Here is a 17,508-nt window from a genome sequence, read left to right as displayed (position 1 = left end):
AGGGCTGGGGAGATGACTATGAACATGTAAATCCATCCAAACACTGCAAGCACTATGTGAAAAAACAGCGCAGGCATAGGGAGGAGGGGATGGTGAGGGTGGGGTTGTAATTTTGCACAGAGAGATCAGGGCAATCCCTGGGTAAGAGGTCAGCAGGAACTGCGCTGACCATTGGGGTCAAGCACTCCTGGCAAAGGGAACAGTGAATATAGAGGCCCTGGGTAGGAATTTGCTTGGCACATCTGATGTTTTCCTGGAAAGCAAAGTGGCCCACGTGGGGCCAGTGGAGGAAGGGAGGAGAGAGTGCAGGGAAATGAGCTCAAAGAAGTTGCAGAGATGCTGAACGCAGTCAGTAGAGTAACAATCAGCCCCCTACCTCCCCGCAGAAGTCCACGTCCTAATCCCTGGAAACCATCACTTTGTTCTGTTACTTGCTGAGGGGAAATGAAGGTGGTGGATGGAATTAGGTTGCTCAGCAGCTGACAGATCATGCTGGATTATCCAGGATGTAATGTAAAGGTGGACTTAATATAAAAGGAAAGTTCCTTTCCTGTGAAAGAGGAAGTCAGTGTGTCAGAGAAGGAGATGTGACAACAGAAGCACAGGTTGGAGTGATGACCTTGTTGGCTTTGAAGACAGAGGACGAGGCTACTAGGAGTAGGGGCAGCTTCTAGGAGCTGGAAAAGGCAAGGAAATAGATTCTTCCCCAGAGCCTCCAGGAGGAAGACAACCGGACCAGCACCTTGATTTTAGCCCAGGAAGATCCGTTTCAGAGTTTGACTTGAGAACTAAACATAACAAGATGTTGTTCTAAGCCACTAAATTCATAGTAATTTGTTACAATAACAGTAGGAAACTCACAGGGAAGTGTGCTGGCCACTATAAGGACTTTGATTTTCACTCCAAAAGGGATGGTGTATTCACTCCTGGGGCCACCACAATGAAAACCACAGACTAAGTGGCTTAAGCAGCGGAAATTTATTGTCCCATAGTTCTGGAAGCTGGGAGTCCAGGATCAAGATGCTGGCAGGGTTGATCTCTGGTGAGGACTCTCTCCCTGGCTTGCAGATGGCTGCCCGCCTGCCGCCCCCTCACCGGGTCTCTCCTTTGTGCGTGCACATCCAGGGTTCTCTCTGTGTGTCCTAATCTCTCTTGCAAGAACACCAGGAAATGGTATTAGTGCCCGCCTTAATGGCCTCATTTTAACTCAGTCACTTCTTTAAAGTTCGTAAATCCAAATACAGTCACACATTCTGGGATGGCAGGTGCTAGGATTTTAATGTGGTGAATTATGGAGGGACACAATTTAGTGCATAACACATAGGAAGCCATCTGAGGATTCTGAGAAGAGTGACACAATCCAATGTGTGTTGCTTGCCACCATAGCAGAAGTTAGTTACTCTTACTCGACTCTTCCAACATCCCAGGTAAGCTCCCCTGTAAATATTCTTATGACACTTGAGTACCTGACCCTATGCTCATGTTTCTGTATCTGGAAAAAAATATTAATTATAATCAGGGTTAACACCAGGTCTCAGAACAGTAACACTTTGCTTACCCGGAATTTATTTAACCCTGAGCACTTTCAGGTTCCCAGAACACCAATTCCCAGTGCAAACAGGAAGAAAGGCAGTTGTGCAGACACAGCAAGGATGTCACTAAAAAGCATGGGCTTTGAAGTTTAGGCACTGGCTCATAGGAGAGTGCTTGGATCTTCATATCAAGTTTCTGGGCCCTTGTTTTCAGAATGGTTCTACTATTAGGCTAGTGATGGATTGATTTCCTACTATTTTACTACCCATCATTTCATCGCAATCTGTGTACCAACCTTCCTTTTTACCCGACTGCTTTCTGAGCATGCCCTTCTCTTACAGAATGAAAGTCCATTTAGGAAAACAAGAGGAGAGCAATAAATTACCTAATGTGAGTAAAACTGGGAAGAGGGCAGTGGGGCTAACATGACCTGCTATGTGAAGACATAGATCTTTTACACACACTCACCTCCTTGAATCTGTGCAATGATCCCCTGAGGAGCCTCTATCAAGATCACATTTAATGTGTCGCTGGTGAGGGGTGGAACCAGGACTTGAACTCAGCTCAGCCAGATCCCAGAGAAGGCATTTAATTACCACTTTCTGCTGCCTTGTAGGGTGTAGGGTGAGGCGAGTCTCCCACAGAAACCAGATGGTGGCAATCAGTCCACACCATGGGAACAGCTTAAGCCCAGATGCAGGAAACCCTCTGCTGCACTTGGGAACCCACAAAGACAAGGGGACAGACCACTAGGGCACCTGAGGGGAGCCGGGATGGGAGGATGAGAGGAAAGGAGCAGGGACAGGAGGGTGCTGGAGAAAGAGATGGGACCAAACCCAGAAGGACATGACACCTGCCTGGGAGTTTAGACCTAGTCCTCTTGGTGTCTGGGAGCCTTTAGGGGTCTGACACAGGTCAGGTTTACAGTTTTAGAAAATGCCCTCCCGTGGGGTATTATTGGCCCTTTATACGCTCTCTGCTTACATCTGTTTTCCTTGCCTCTCTTCCCCTGCTCCGCCTGTCTTATATGAAGATCACACAGTCTCTTAATGGTCAGGAAAAAAATAAACAAAATTACAATAGCCCTCTAGGTGGAGAGGATGATGAACTTTAGGGAAGCCAGACTAAAGGCAGAGAGGCCAACTGAGAAGAGATCACCAGAGCCAAGGAGCAAGATGACAGCGGCCTTGGACCACATGAAGGGCAGGGGTGTAGTGAAGAGAGGGTGAGGTTGAGGTAGAGTTAGGAGGTAACGGATGCTACAGGGTGTCCTGCACAACTCAGGACAGTACATCTGGGACTAGCTTGCAGTCCAGTGCTTGAGAATTCGCCTTGCAGTGCAGGGGGTGCAGGTTCGATCCCTGGTCACAGAGCTAAGATCCCACATGCCTTGGGGCCAAAAAAACAAAACATAAAACAGAAGCGATATTGTAACACATTCAATAAATACTTTTTTTATTAAAAAAAAATGACCACATCAAAAAATCTTTTTTAAAAAAGACCGTACATCTTATCTTGGTCCACACTGGTTGGTAGCCCTGCCCAGATGAATGATTTGGTGGAGCTGACTAGAATTTTGAGGGTTTTGTTTTGTTTTGCTCACAATTGTGCTAGATATTTTCTCATGTGTTATTTTGTTTATTCATCAAAAAAGGCCTTTGATGAAGAGTTATTATCTTCATTCTCTGATAAGCAAACTGAAGCTCAGAGATGCTGAATAACTGTGGCTAGTGGCAGAGTCAGGATTTAAACTCAGGCCCATCTAATTACAAAACCTGAGCAGCGTCCACAACGCCCAGCTGCCTCCTGGCATCTGGAAGGAGAATGCAGAAGAGGAGCAGGGGTCAGAGGCAGAGTGGGGAACAGGGGTCAGTGTCTGGGTTTTGCACATGTTGGGTTTGAGAAGCCTATGGGGACACCCAGGGACCAGCTGAGTCTTGCAACTTGGTTTCAGGAGAGAGGGAACTGGGGGAGGCTACGGGGGAACACCCCACCTTGTGGGTCTAAGATGTGAGTAAGGCCCTAGAGAAATACTGGAACAATCCCAACACTCCAAGTCTGCAATATGACCTCTCATTCCACCTTGATGCCCAGGAAGTGATAAACGTATCACCTGGCTACCGCCTCGTTCGGAACAGGGAGCAGATTTCTGTCACCTTGGGAGATGAGATGTTTGATAGGAAAAAACATTCAGAATCGGAGGACGTGGGCAAAGTCAAAATTTCCAGGTAATGCCCTTGAGCTCCCTCCAGCTCCCCAGACTTCTCCTCTCCTGTCCCAAGGACAAACCCTCACTTGACGCCCAGTCCACAGTGTCCCTACACTCAGCCCTGTGCTGGCACCTCTCTGCACCCATCTCTCTGCTCAGAGCCCACTGGAGTCAGGAGGATGGACGGATGAGTCAGGCAGCTGATCTGGAAAATGACTGGGTTGGTGTCACTCATCCTAAAGGAGAGTAGTTGTTCCTGAAGGTAATGAGTAGATGAAATACTCATACAATGGTCTGAATTTGAAGAATGAGAACTGAGAGTAAAGTCAGGACTTCTGGGAGGCCCGAGTCTGCATCTTTTTCCTTATGTCCAAAGATAACACTCACTAATGCCTCTGAGAGATGTGGTGTGTAAGACTCTGGCCTGATTCCATTCCAGTTGAACCTATGCCACCCCCTCTGTCATTCAAGGCTCACCTATTCCCCATCCTCCAGGACCATATAAAGTCAGTCCCCACATCCTTCTCATTCTAACTCCTGAATCTCTAACTCATATCTCCTCTTTCCCCATCTCCTCCTACATCGTCTCTCTTCTTTTCTCGACCTGTTGAATTAAGGACCTCATCTCTGCTGCGCTGCCTGCCACCCTGTTTACTCCAGCACAACCAAAGAGAGCTGAATAATCTTACTATGCTATGCTGTGCTAAGTCACTTCAGTCGTGTCCGACTCTGTGTGACCCCATAGACGGTAGCCTACCAGGCTCCCCCATCCCTGGGATTCTCCAGGCAAGAACACTGGAGTGGGTTGCCATTTCCTTCTCCAGTGCATGAAAGTGAAAAGTGAAAGTGAAGTCGCTCAGTCGTGTCCGACTCCTAGCGACCCCATGGACTGGAGCCCACCAGGCTCCTCCATCTATGGGATTTTCCAGGCAAGAGTACTGGAGTGGGGTGCCTTTGCCTTCTCTGGAATAATCTTACAGATTTCATAAATAATCTTACAGATTTCATGGAGGCCCAAGAAACACAAACATCCATAATCTATTCTGAAAGCCACACTCTAAAATCCCTTCTTTATCCTGTTTCCAGCCCATTCCTTGTCTATGAAGGCCATTCAGGTCTTCCCTTAGTCAGTAAAGAGTCTGCCAGCAATGCAGGAAACCTGGGTTCAATCCCTGAGTCAGGAAGATCCCCTGGAGAAGGGTATGGCAACCCACTCCAGTATCCTTGCTTGGAGAATTCTGTGGACAGAGGAGCCTGGTGGGCTACAATCCATGGGGTCACAAAGAGTTGGACAAAACTGAGTGCCTAACACTTTCACTTTCTTCCAGAAACACAAAAATCCATAATCTATTCTGCAAGCCACACTCTTCAATCCCTTCTTTGTCCTGTTTCCAGCACATTCCTTGTCTGTGAGTCACTGTCAGCATCAATTCTATTCCCCTCAACTCATTTCCTAATCCTCTGATCTTCTCCCTCCATTTCAACTATCTTTACTGAGTCAAGGTCAAACCCTAATAGATTTCTGACATCCTGCTCTTTCTCTTCTAATCTAGTGAGTCACCAAATTACCCCTACTCGCTTCTGCCAGTCTACCCAAAAGGGCTGTGTCTGAGCTCAACAACCCTACTGCCAAATTTCCTTCTCCCAGCCCACCCCCTGCCCCTGCATCCCCACCCCATGATGATGGAGGAAGTGCAGAACACAGCCTGGCTCTCACCGGGCCGGCCAGCCATGCTCTGTGGGTGATGGGTTACTTGTCCCGCAGGACTGATATCATTGCTGACCTCAAAGAACAGATCTCAGAGCTGACAGTGATCATAGAGCAAATGAACAGAGACCATCGTTCTGCCCAAAAATTGGTGAGTGGTCCTTGAGTGAGCTATGGGAAAGGGAAAGACCAATAGCTTCAGATCACCTGCTATGTTCCAGGCAAGGGGCCAAGTCCCTGGCTCATGGAGCCAGGTTGCCCAAGCAACAGCTCTGCAGATAAGACTGTGGTCACCCCATCGTATTTCTCTGACTCCATCCTCATCCAAAATTGCCAAGAACTCAAGTCCTTCCTCTAATTGTTGTTCAGTCACTGTCATGTCCAACTCTTTGCAATCCCATTTATCTGAAGCATGTCAGGTTTCCCTGTCCATCACTATCTTTCAGAACTTGCTCAAACTCATGTCCATTGAGTTGATGATGCCACCCAACCATCTCATCCTCTGTCGTCCCCTTCTCATCCTGCTCTCAATCTTTCCCAGCATCAGGGTCTTTTTCAATGAGTTGGCTGTTCGCATCAGGTGGCCAAATTATTGGAGCTTCAGCTTCAGTGTCAGTCCTTACAATAAATATTCAGGGTTGATTTCCTTTCGAGACTGACTGGTTTGATCTTCAGGCCTAAGTCAATTTCCAGGAGCTCCCTGGGCATCTCTGGCATGCTCAATGCCACTATCTTTTCCACTAGGAAAGAAAGAAAGTGAAGTCGCTCAGTCGTGTCCAAGTCTTTGCGACCCCAGGGACTATAGCCTACCATGCTCCCCCATCCATGGGATTTTCCAGGCAAGAGTACTGGAGTGGGTTGCTCCACTAGGGGGCACCAGCAATTTCCTCCAGAGCCTACTATGCCGTGTGGTGAGATTAATTTCAGACCTTGCTGAAACTCTTGCTAATGGCACCAGCATGACCAGTATTTTAGTTTCACTCAAAAACTATCCAGAAGCCTCCAGTCCCACTTCCTGTTGCTGTTGAAACTGCTGAAGCCCACTCTCCCGAATCTGTTGATTTCAGTTTGCACTCTTCGTGTCTCCTGGGGCTTGTGGTGACACTCCCTTTAGATTTTACCATCTGCTTTATCACGGACTCTTCTTCCCCACCCCAAGCAGGGGTGCCTGGTGTCCTGAGCTGGAGTGATAAACCAGAGCGACACTTACATCTCCTTCCCATCCGCTCATTCCTCCCCCCACCCCCAACCTGTGCCATGCTTGCTGTTACTGGAACCCACGTGTGAAGGGTGACTTCCCAGAAGGCAGCCCCAGGTGTGTCTGAATCCTATAGAGACCCAGCCTAGGACTCAGGCTGAGACCTTCCCTTCTGGTGATTCATCCCTGTACTTCTCTGAAAACCTTGTTTTTGTGGTCACCTTCTACAGAGAGGAAATTGAGACTCAGGAAGTTAAATAATTTGCATGAGATCACTCAACTCATCCTTGGTGGTTTATTGGGCAAAACACACACTTTCAAAACACTGGCCCTACTGAAGACATATTTAGAGATTATTTCGATGGAGAGACTTCACATTGTAATTCTCACATTCCTCCCGTCACGCCCCACATTGTTATGCGACTGCACAGAGGGGAGAAGTCCTGGCCCCCCAACCCTTATCCCAGCTGGCAGTGTCCATTCCTCCTGAGACACCAGCCAGAGGACCCAATGTGTTAGAACAGAGGGTCACCTGCAACTGAGCACTCCCTGCCTATGGAAACACAGTCATTCTGCTAAGGACTTATTAACATGGTCTTTAAGTTCATCGATGACGGGGCCTGAGTCTTAGGCCTGTTTGATGTTTCCAGGTCAAGCCTTTTGCACAATAAATGATTGCTCAATTGAGTTACATTCCCCAAATCCAAAGGCCATGACCTTACAGAGATTCAGTTCAGTTCAGTCGCTCAGTTGTGTCCGACTCTGCGACCCCATGAATCGCAGCACGCCAGGCCTCCCTGTCCATAACCTACCCCCGGAGTTCACTCAGACTCATGTCCATCGAGTCAGTGATGCCATCCAGCCATCTCATCCTCTGTCGTCCCCTTCTCCTCCTGCCCCCAAGCCCTCCCAGCATCAGGGTATTTTCCAATGAGTCAACTCTTCGCATGAGGTGGCCAAAGTACTGGAGTTTCAGCTTCAGCATCATTCCTTCCAAAGAAATCCCAGGGCTGATCTCCTTCAGAATGGGCTGGTTGGATCTCCTTGCAGTCCAAGGGACTCTCAAGAGTCTTATAGAGATTACATCCAGCCAAAGAGAAAAAAAACAAACAAACAAAACAAAACAGTGAAAGGAATGGTTTCCATGCAACCAACTAACACAGAGGCAAGAATTGTTTCATTCCTTCAGTAACTATGTGGGAGAGGTGAAGGGAGTGGGGGGGTACCCCATGAATGAGAAGGCTTCTCAGAAGTTGCAAGTTGAAGTGGGAGGGGGGTCCTCCTTCCTGTCTTGTTAATACTGGCCTGGCCTCATTTCCAGCTCTCTAATGAAATGGATCTCCGCTGTGCTGAGATGCAGAAGAACTTTGAAAGCAAGACGAGGTATGCTCTCTGGCACAAGTTCCTGTATACTGCAGGTCCTAAGGTTCCTGCATCCTTGCGAGATTTCAGTTCACTGGGATTTCAGACAATGGGGTCGCAAGGGGGGAGGGGTAGATAAGAGACATGTCTTTGGAGAGCAGGATGATTCGATCTGAGGCCACTGAAACATAGCACAGAGGTTATTCCTGACTTTGTACTTTATCATCCAGTTATTTCAGTTATAATCTCCCTTTCAGTTGATTGCTAAGAAGAAACAATTTTCAGTTCTCTATGAGATTTCCGTGGTAAACTACTATTGTTCTCAGCCCAGTCTCTCCCTGCCCCCCTCTTCTTCCTCCCCTCTTCTCTAACTGTCTTGGCTGCTAGCTCAAGGCTGGGCAAAATGGGAAGAAAGTATGGGAGGGCAGGAGCCAGAGCTGCAGAGACAAACCAAGGGGAAGAAAAAGGAAATGTGTTGTCTGTGTGAAAGTGAAGACCCACAAAGTCCCTTTCTTAGTCCTGCTGGAGAGAAGTCCTCATAAGTGTTGCAAACTTGCTTTTAATTTTTTTAAATTAATTAATTAACTTGCTTATTAATAGACTATTTTTTAGATTCACAGTAAAACATAAAGTACAGAGAATTTCCACATACCCCCTGGCCCCACACCTGCACAACCTTCGTCATCATTGACGTCCTGCCCCACCACCAAGGGGTATTTGTTACAATCAATGAGCCTGCTCCCAAAGTCTTAGTTTATGTTAGGGTTCACTCCTTTTTTTTTTTCTTTTGGCTGTGCTGGGTTTTCATTGCTGCATGTGTGCTTTCTCTAGTTGCAGTGAAAGAGCCTGTCTAGTTGTGGTACTCGGCCTTGATTTCCCCAAAACATGGGGGATCTTAGTTCCCCAACCAAGGATTGAACCCGTGTCCCCTGCTTTGGAGGCAGGTTCCCAACCATCGGATCATCAGGGAAGTCACTCTTGATACTGCAGATTCTATGGGTTTTGATAAATGTTTAGTGTCATGTATCCACCATTACAATATCATACAGAATAATCTCACTGCCCTAAAAATCCTCTGGGCTCTGCCTGTTCATTGCTGTCTCCCCACTAATCTCCGGAAACCACTGATCTTTTGACCACTTCTATAGATGTGACTTTTCCAGAATTTCATATAGTTGGAATCATACAGCCTGTAGGCTTTTCAGACTGAGTTCTTCTACTTACCAGTATGCATTTAAGATTCCTCCAGGTCTTATCTTGGCTTGACAGCTCCTACAGCCCTGTGTTTTAATGCCCTTCTTGAACACTGCCAACATCTGCCTCCTGGAATGGAGCCTGGCAAGAACTTAGGCTCTAAAATTATCCTGGGTGTTAATCAGCTCACAGTTTCTTTGCTGTAAGCAAAGACCCTGTTGTTGGGGGTAGTCTATGGCCCCCCGATGACTCCATTCAAAATAGTGGATGGTGAAAACAGAGGTCTCCTCAATCGTTTCTGGATGGATGCCAGAAGAATGTGTCAGGAAGTGAGGGCCCCACTGCCTGCCCACCAGCTGCCTGCATGAGGAGGGGAGCTGAGATCAGGTGAACCTTCCACAGGTGACTGTGGCCTTCTCCTGGGGCCCCACAGGGAGCTCGAGGAAGCTCACGCAGCACAACTCAGTGAGTTGGAGAAAAACTACAAAGCAGCCTTGAAGGCAGAAAAGTTGGCTGCCCAGGACAAACTAGGTAAGGTTTGGGGAGATGACCCTGGTAAGGGGGCAGAGGCTGACCATGCAGGTTGAGGGCAAAGGATTTCCCATGGCCATGGCTGCACTCTGGGTAGACTTTCAAAGTTTACTTCTAAAGCCCAGGAAGAGGGAGTGATTGAGAATGAAACTGAAAAAAGGGAAACCATGTCAACAAACAACCTCTCTACCCCGAGAAGTTAGAAGGGTCTACAGCCAAGTTTAGGGGTTTGAACAAGTCCCTTCACCTCCTTGAGTCTCACTATCCCCACCTGCGAATTGAGGACAATAATACCTGCCTTTATCACAGTGGTAAGAATATGAAAGCACTTTTTAAAATATATTTAAAAGTTCTACAAATATAATACTGTTCTAATTCAGCAAGTTTCCTCACTGGTAAAATGATGGTGCTTCATCAAACGCTAACAGGCACACTGTGATTTGTATGACTTTATAACCTATAAGGGTTGTGCGGGCCACTTATCCCACTGTTTATGCTGCCCTTGGGAAGGGCAAAGTGTGTATCATTCAGAATTCTGAGTTTATAGAGTAATCTCTACAGGGAGAAGGAGAAATTTTTCCCTTTTTATATTTTTAAAAGATGTATTAGTCATAAAAGAAACAAATCACCAGTCCAGGTTCGATGCAGGATACAGGATGCTCGGGGCTGGTGCACTGGGATGACCCAGAGGGATGGTACGGGGAGGGAGGTGGGAGGGGGGTTGAGGATTGGGAACATGTGAACACCCGTGGCGGATTCATATTGATGTATGGCAAAACCAATACAATATTGCAAAGTAATTAGCCTCCAATTAAAAAAAATGATATTGGTATTAATACCTTGCCAGCTTTCCAATTTTCTAAAGAAAAGATTTTTGTCTTAAATAAAAGATAATTGTTTTCAAAACCAGGATACACTAGGAATGTTATTTTAAAAAGACAGAAGGTTTTGCCTCTCTTTTACCCTCAGTTGTAGGTTTGCCCCCAGGGATTAGTTCTCAGTTTTGGAGGTGCCTCAGAATCACCTGACATCATATTATCAACAGATAATGAGCCTTGCCTCTGAGACCTTGACTCAGTGGGTTCAGGGTAGGGTCCAGGCATCTGATTTCTGATAAGCTTCCAGTAGCCTGCTGAGGCAGCACCATGGTTTCACCACTGATGGGATGAGTTCAAGGTGTGGATGGTGTGCAGGAGGGCTCTAACATGAATTTGAAATCATGTATTTCAGAGGAATAATGATGACTCGACTCTGTTTTTTCTTTTTGTTCTCAGAGGAGATGGGAAAAGAATATAAATATTTGAAGAATATGTTTCATATATATCAGGTGAGATTCAGAGCTCCTTGGTGGATTATGAGAGAGAAGCAAGGCTCCTTCTTGGCTGATGATGTTGAGATGAATCTAGAGTGCTTGCCCAGAAAATAATTTCCTGAAATCCCCAGTCTCCTTGAACCTAAGTGGCCCTCACTGCACCCAGGGAGAAAAGTGAACCTATGGATTTTTATGGCATCCTTGCAGGACAGTTTGGCCTCTGGACCCTAAAAGAGTCCATTGATGAATATGTTTGTCATGACCAAAGTAATACCTGCTTGTTGGTTTTTTTTTTTTAAAGAAATTCAAAAATCAACAACAGCCAAAAGAACTATCGCCACTCTAAAGAAAACCACTTTTTAAGATCTGTACTTTGTAATATATTTAATTTTAGCCGAACACTGGGTCAAAAGGAATAAACACTTGAAAGGTCTTTGACGCATTTGACCAAATTGCCATCCAAAAAGGCTGTATCACTCTGCACTAACTTCAGCAAGTGGAGCAGGGGGCACCCCACAACATAGCCCATCCATTTTGTCAGCTAATCTGATGGAAGCCCAGGAAGCCAGAATTAGGGCACAGTTTCATTCTAGGGGGATGAGAGAGTAGGAAACGGGAAGTGGACGGGGGAGGGCTGGGGCAGCAAGGCCCTACTATGGATCCTGGGTGGCCAGGGACTTTCCAATTTTCAGCCTTGATAGTCTGGAGTCCCAGGAAACAGCTCAGTCCCAGGCAAACAAGGACAGTTGATTTAAAAAATTAGCATCTTGACATTTCCCTTGTTTCCTACTGTGTTATTGATTAGTAATTCATGATTCAAAGGGAGCTGACATGAACACATGCAGTGTGCTCAACTGCCTGTCTTCAAAGGAAGCCCCATTCCAATAGGGCAAACACCACACAGAGTCTGCTTTGATCTTTAGGGTCTTGGGTCCCAGGGCTGGAATCAAAGCCCACCAGTTAATGTATGGAGGCCCACAGCCAGGGGCTGTGGTAAGGGAAGCTGCAGAGAGCTCAGTACTGGGCCTCAGGCTGGGGTGCAGCCTTTCAGGATGCTTTTCTTCATAGTACCTTTGTCCCCCCAACAGGACAGCATTTATGATGAAATGGAGGACAAGTGGTCAAAGAAGAAGGCAGAGTGGGAGAAGGATGAGAAGCTGGAACGGGAGAGGATACTGTTACAGCAAAGTGAGTTCAGAAACTTTGGACTTTTTGATGACAGATACCCCAAGAAACTGGCATTAATGTTGATCTCGACTCGAGAAAGGTGGCCTTGGAGTCTTGAAAGATGATGTGCTGCAGGGCTGGACTCCTGAATGGAAAGTGTCTGGAGACTTCAAGAAAGTGCAGCAGGATGGAGTCTTTTAGAGTGTTTAACCACCTGAGGGACTAAACCGTACCATCCAGAGCTCTCTGGTTGCAAGTTTGGCAATCACGAGCTGGACTGAGCTTGGGGACATCTGTAGGATTGCAGACTTGTCCAAAGTTCCAGAAAAAAAAAAAAGGCTCCTGAATTAGTTCCAAATACTCACTTTTTGGGAGAGGGGCAACATGATCCATTACATGGAAAGTCTCTATACTGCCATGTCCCTTCCAAAGGAAGCCATGTTTGATGTATTTTTCAATTGAGGTATTTTTTTGAGATAAAGTGTACAGCATGTTGATTTGATATATTCATATATTGCTATGTATTCTTAACATTTCCAACACTTAGCACATCGCCTGGATCACACAAAGTGCCCTATAGGAGACTCTCCTACCTGCACTGAGCTTTTTCATAAATGGAAAAAGGAGAGGGAAATCTCTGAAGTTTCTGCTTCCTGATCTAGAGGACTAGTTGAGGCAGAAGTGGGGCCTCTATAAACTTATTCCACATCCTAGCTCAACCCAATTCAGATCTGATTTAGCTGACTAGCAAACCACTCATTAAATGCAGATACTCCCTGGGAAAGCTCATCCTCAAGTCCCTTCCCTCCCTGGATAACCAGGAGATAGCATGAAGACCCTGGAGTCAAGGCTGGGAAATGGGGCATGGGGGCTGCTCCTGCTTGAGGCTTTCCTGGAATCTTGGTGTAGCTCAGGTCGTTGGAGAAAGCAATGGCACCCCACTCCAGTACTCTTGCCTGGAAAATCCCATGGAGGGAGGAGTCTGGTAAGCTGCAGTCCATGGGGTCGCTAAGAGTAGGACACAACTGAGCGACTTCACTTTCCCTTTACCCTTTTGTGCATTGGAGAAGCAAATGGCAACCCACTCCAGTGTTCTTGCCTGGAGAATCCCAGGGATGGGTGAGCCTGGTGGGCTGCCATCTATGGGGTCACACAGAGCCGGACACGACTGATAAGACGCAGCAGCAGCAGCCCAGGCTGTTGCCCAGACTCCCAGCTACTCAAACTACAGCTATGCCATGTTGTCAAAGTCTGTGCTAAGATGCTACAGCTGGTTTTGGAAGACCAGACATTAGCTGCTCACAGTGTACCTTAGTCCAGACTTATCTTGTGATCCCACGGTTTGCCTCCCTACCCAACCCCAGCACCATGATGCTGAAGAAGAGATTTGTGTGAGACCTTCACCTGTCCATCATCCTGTTTAGTATTACAGTTCTATTGGCAGCTCTTCCAGCCCCTCAAAATGATTAAGCCTAGCTCTGCCTCAGGGCTAAGTACAGAATACATTTTATTGCTGGAAAAGTCATGTTACCCAAGAGCTGTATTTTAGGATTCGAGTATCCAAGAAAACATAGTGATTAATTCAGCAGAAGCAACGTTTAAAATAATAAATAACAGATCCAAAATAAACTACACAAAAAGAACCAGAGGTATTAGAAATAAGGGGCTTCCCAGGTGGCGCTAAGGGTAAAGAACCCACCTGCTGATGGAGGAGACATAAGACACAGGTTTGATCCCTGGGTGGGGAAGATCCCCTAGAAGAGGGCATGGCAACCCACTCCAGTATTCTATTCTTGCCTGGAGAATCCCATGGACAGAGAAACTTGGCAGACTACAGTCCATAGAGTCACAAAGAGTCAGACAAAACGGAAGCAACTTAGCACATGTGCATGCACTAGAAGTAAATCCCACGCGGCTGATGTGATGGAGAACCATCGCCATATTCTCCTCATTCTCAGGCATCTCCAGGTGAGCGTCAGAGGTTAAATACCAGGCTGAAAGGACCTGGAGTTGTTTGACCCAGTCTGGAATTTGTACTATCTTCAGATATTCTGGTTTTCTTTGTGTGTCTATTTTTCCCACATTTACCCATATATGTCATTTCTTCATCTCCACAGAACATAAGATAACCAGAAAGTTTGAGTTAGAATCAGAAGAAGAAAGGAAGAAAATAAATGAGTCTTACACAGCTATCTTTGAGAACTTCAATCAGGAGAAGGAGGTAACTCAGTGCAAACACATCAGTGGTTGAATGTGCAGTCTGGGTGGGATGTCCAGTTCCCAGGGGTGCCTCTGTAATGAGGCAAACTCTTTGTTTTGGGAGGGGGGTGTATGGTCCTACTTTTCCAGCTTCCCTGGAAACTTCTGCAAGCAGACTGTCATTATGTGGTTCTTTATCTAGACAGTCTTACCACAGGATTATTGGAATGAAAATTGTCATTTATAGGAAATAATAGAATGCTAAAACATATACAAAGCCCGCAGTTCCCTATTTGCCAAAATCTCAGTTTCTGAATGATCTTCTCATCCTTGACTGTAACTGAAGAGAAATGGCAGTGTTGCAAACTAAACTGAGCAAGTCTGGACACGTACAACTCATGTTAGATGAGTTTTGACAAACATGTTCATCCATGTAGTGAAGTCAAGTGTTGGTTGCTCAGTCGTGTTCAACTCTTTGCGACCCCATGGACTGTAGCCCACCAAGCTCTTCTGACCGTGGAATTCTCCAGGCAAGACTACTGGAGAGGGTAACCACTCCCTTCTCCAGGGGATCTTCCCAACCCAGGGATGGAATCCAGGTCTCCTGCATCGCAGGCAGATTCTTTATCATCTGAGCCACCAGGAAAGCCCCATGTAACTAACATCCAAATCAAGACCTAGAACATTTCATCAACCCAGAAAGCATGCCTGTGCCCCTTCGCAGCTAACCCCTATCTACCTCAAAACCTTCCCCAAGACAACCACTCTTTTTATTCATATAACTATAGATTTAGTTCAGTCTAGTTCAATCGCTCAGTCATGTCCAACTCTTTGCAACCCCGTGAACTACAGTACGCCATATTTCCCTGTCCATCACCAACTCCTGGAGCTTTCTCAAACTCATGACCATCGAGGTGGTGATGTCATCCAACCATCTCATCCTCTGCCATCCCCTTCACCTCCCACCTCCAATCTTTCCCAGCATCAGGGTCTTTTCTAAGGAGTCAGTTCTTTGCATCAGGTGGCCAAAGTATTGGAGTTTCAGCTTCAGCATCAGTGTTTCCAATGAATATTTAGGACTGATTTCCTTTATGATTGACTGGTTTGGCTCCTTGCAGTCCAATGGACTCTCAAGAGTCTTCTTCAACACCACAGTTCAAAAGCATCAATTCTTCAGCACTCAGCTTTCTTTATGGTCCAACTCTCACATCCACACATGACTACTTGAAAAACCACAACTTTCAATAGACGGGCCTTTGTCAGCAAAGTAACGTCTCTGCTTTTTAATATGCTGTCTAGGTTGGTCATAGCTTTTCTTCCAAGGAGCAAGTGAACAAGCGAAACAACTATAGATTAGTTTCACCTGTTTTTAAGCTTCATATAAATGGAATCATACAGTATATGTGCTTTGTTGTGTAGCTTCTTTCCCCTCAATTATTTCTCTGAAATTTATCCATTGTTCGTATCAGTAGTTTTTTCCTTTTATTGCACAGTAGTATTTATTTGTAGGACTATAACACAATGTGTTCACCATTTTTCTGTTTTTGGAGATTTTGATTGGCTCTATTTTTTGATTTTTACAAACAAAGCTTCTATAAATACCATGTGTAACTATTTTTGTAGACTTACTCTCTCCTTTCTCATGAGTATATACCTAGATGTGTTATTACTGGACTCTAACGTAGGGATTTATAACAAAGTACTAAGATATTTTCCACAGAAGTTGTGCCATTTTTCTCTTGCACCTCAACTATATGAGAATTCCAGTTGTTCTATATCATCAACAACAATTAATATTACTAATCTTTTCCTTAAGAAGTTTTTTTTTTTTTTTAATTTTGTTTTTTGGTTGCACCATGCATCTTTGTTCCCTGACCAAGGATTGAACCCAGGCCCTCAGGCCCTCAGTGAGTGTGGAGTCCTAACCACTGGACTGCCAGGGAATTTCTGAGTACTGCCGATCTTTTAATTTTGGCTATTTCAATGGGTATGACCCTGGAAGAGGGCATGGAAACCCACTCCAGTATTCTTGCCTGGAGAATCCTATGGCCAGAGGAGTCTGGCAGCCTACAGTCCATCAGATTACAAAGAGTTGGACATGACAGAAGCTTCTGAGCACAACACAGCTCAGCAATAGGTATAAAGTGCTATTTCATTATTATTTTAGTTTCCCTGATGACTAATTACGTCAGGCAAATTTTCATATGGTTATTGGACCATTTATATGTCTTCTTTTGTGAAGTTCAGTTCAAGTTTTGCCAGTTTAAAAGAAATTGCGTTATTTACCTTTTTATAATCGGTACGTAGGAGTACTTTTTATACTATGAATACGGTTCTTTGTCAGATATACATGCTGTGAATTCTGTGGTTTGCCTTTTCATTTTGCTCACATTGTCTCTCCACGTGCAAAAGTTTTACTTTCGATGAAAAGTTGGTTATTGACTTTTTCCTCGTATGGTAATAGCTTTTTGTGTCCTCTGTGAAACTGTTGCCTATTCCAAGAACATGAAGATATTCTAGTTTTTAAAAGTTTCATAAGTTTAGCATTTATGATTCTGTGATCCATTTTGAATAATTTTTTTGATATTAAAGGTCTTAGATCATTTTTTCCATATTTATATTCATTGTTTCAGAATGATTTGTTGAAAAAAAATGTCCCTTTCTCCATTAAGTTACCTTGATGTCTTTGTTGTATTTGAGGGGGTAGGGGGCAAACTCTCTCCATTCTGTTCCATTCAACTATCTGTCTATATTTAGGCCAACAAAACAATGTCTTAATTTCTGTAGCTTGAAATCAGGGAGGAAAAAAAAATCTTCCAACTTTGCTCTTGCTTTTCAAGGTTATTTTAGTTCTTCTTCAGCCTTTGAATTTCTATATAAATTTTATAATTATCTTGTCAAGAAAGCCTAGTGGTATTTTAAGTGGGATTGCAATGAACGTAAAGCTTGGTCTGTGGAGAATTGGATATTTAACAGTATTAAATCTTACCCTAACAAAAGAAAACTCTTTAATGAAAATATGATTGCTTTCGATACTTCTTGATACACTAAGCTGAGAAGGAGTAAGATTTTCATCATTTAACTTCAACATGTCA

The 17,508-nt window shown here is 45.1% G+C and overlaps 1 protein-coding gene across 4 annotated transcripts in view; it reads left to right on the top strand.

The window, feature by feature from the left end:
* Window positions 1-17,508, top strand: part of FLACC1 (flagellum associated containing coiled-coil domains 1) — a 38,827-nt gene that overhangs the window by 8,899 nt on the left and 12,420 nt on the right. For all 4 annotated transcript variants that reach the window (XM_006080523.3, XM_044937222.1, XM_006080522.3 and 1 more), the window contains exons 4-11: window positions 1,875-1,923; window positions 3,628-3,761; window positions 5,508-5,601; window positions 7,970-8,031; window positions 9,638-9,735; window positions 11,010-11,062; window positions 12,136-12,235; window positions 14,332-14,435. In XM_006080523.3, the coding sequence (XP_006080585.1) occupies window positions 1,875-1,923; window positions 3,628-3,761; window positions 5,508-5,601; window positions 7,970-8,031; window positions 9,638-9,735; window positions 11,010-11,062; window positions 12,136-12,235; window positions 14,332-14,435 (694 nt within the window). The remainder of the gene's footprint in view (window positions 1-1,874; window positions 1,924-3,627; window positions 3,762-5,507; window positions 5,602-7,969; window positions 8,032-9,637; window positions 9,736-11,009; window positions 11,063-12,135; window positions 12,236-14,331; window positions 14,436-17,508) is intronic.

Source organism: Bubalus bubalis, chromosome 2 (genome assembly GCF_019923935.1).
Source record: "Bubalus bubalis isolate 160015118507 breed Murrah chromosome 2, NDDB_SH_1, whole genome shotgun sequence".
Classification (NCBI taxonomy): domain Eukaryota; kingdom Metazoa; phylum Chordata; class Mammalia; order Artiodactyla; family Bovidae; genus Bubalus; species Bubalus bubalis.
This window is presented reverse-complemented; position numbering and strand designations above follow the sequence as displayed.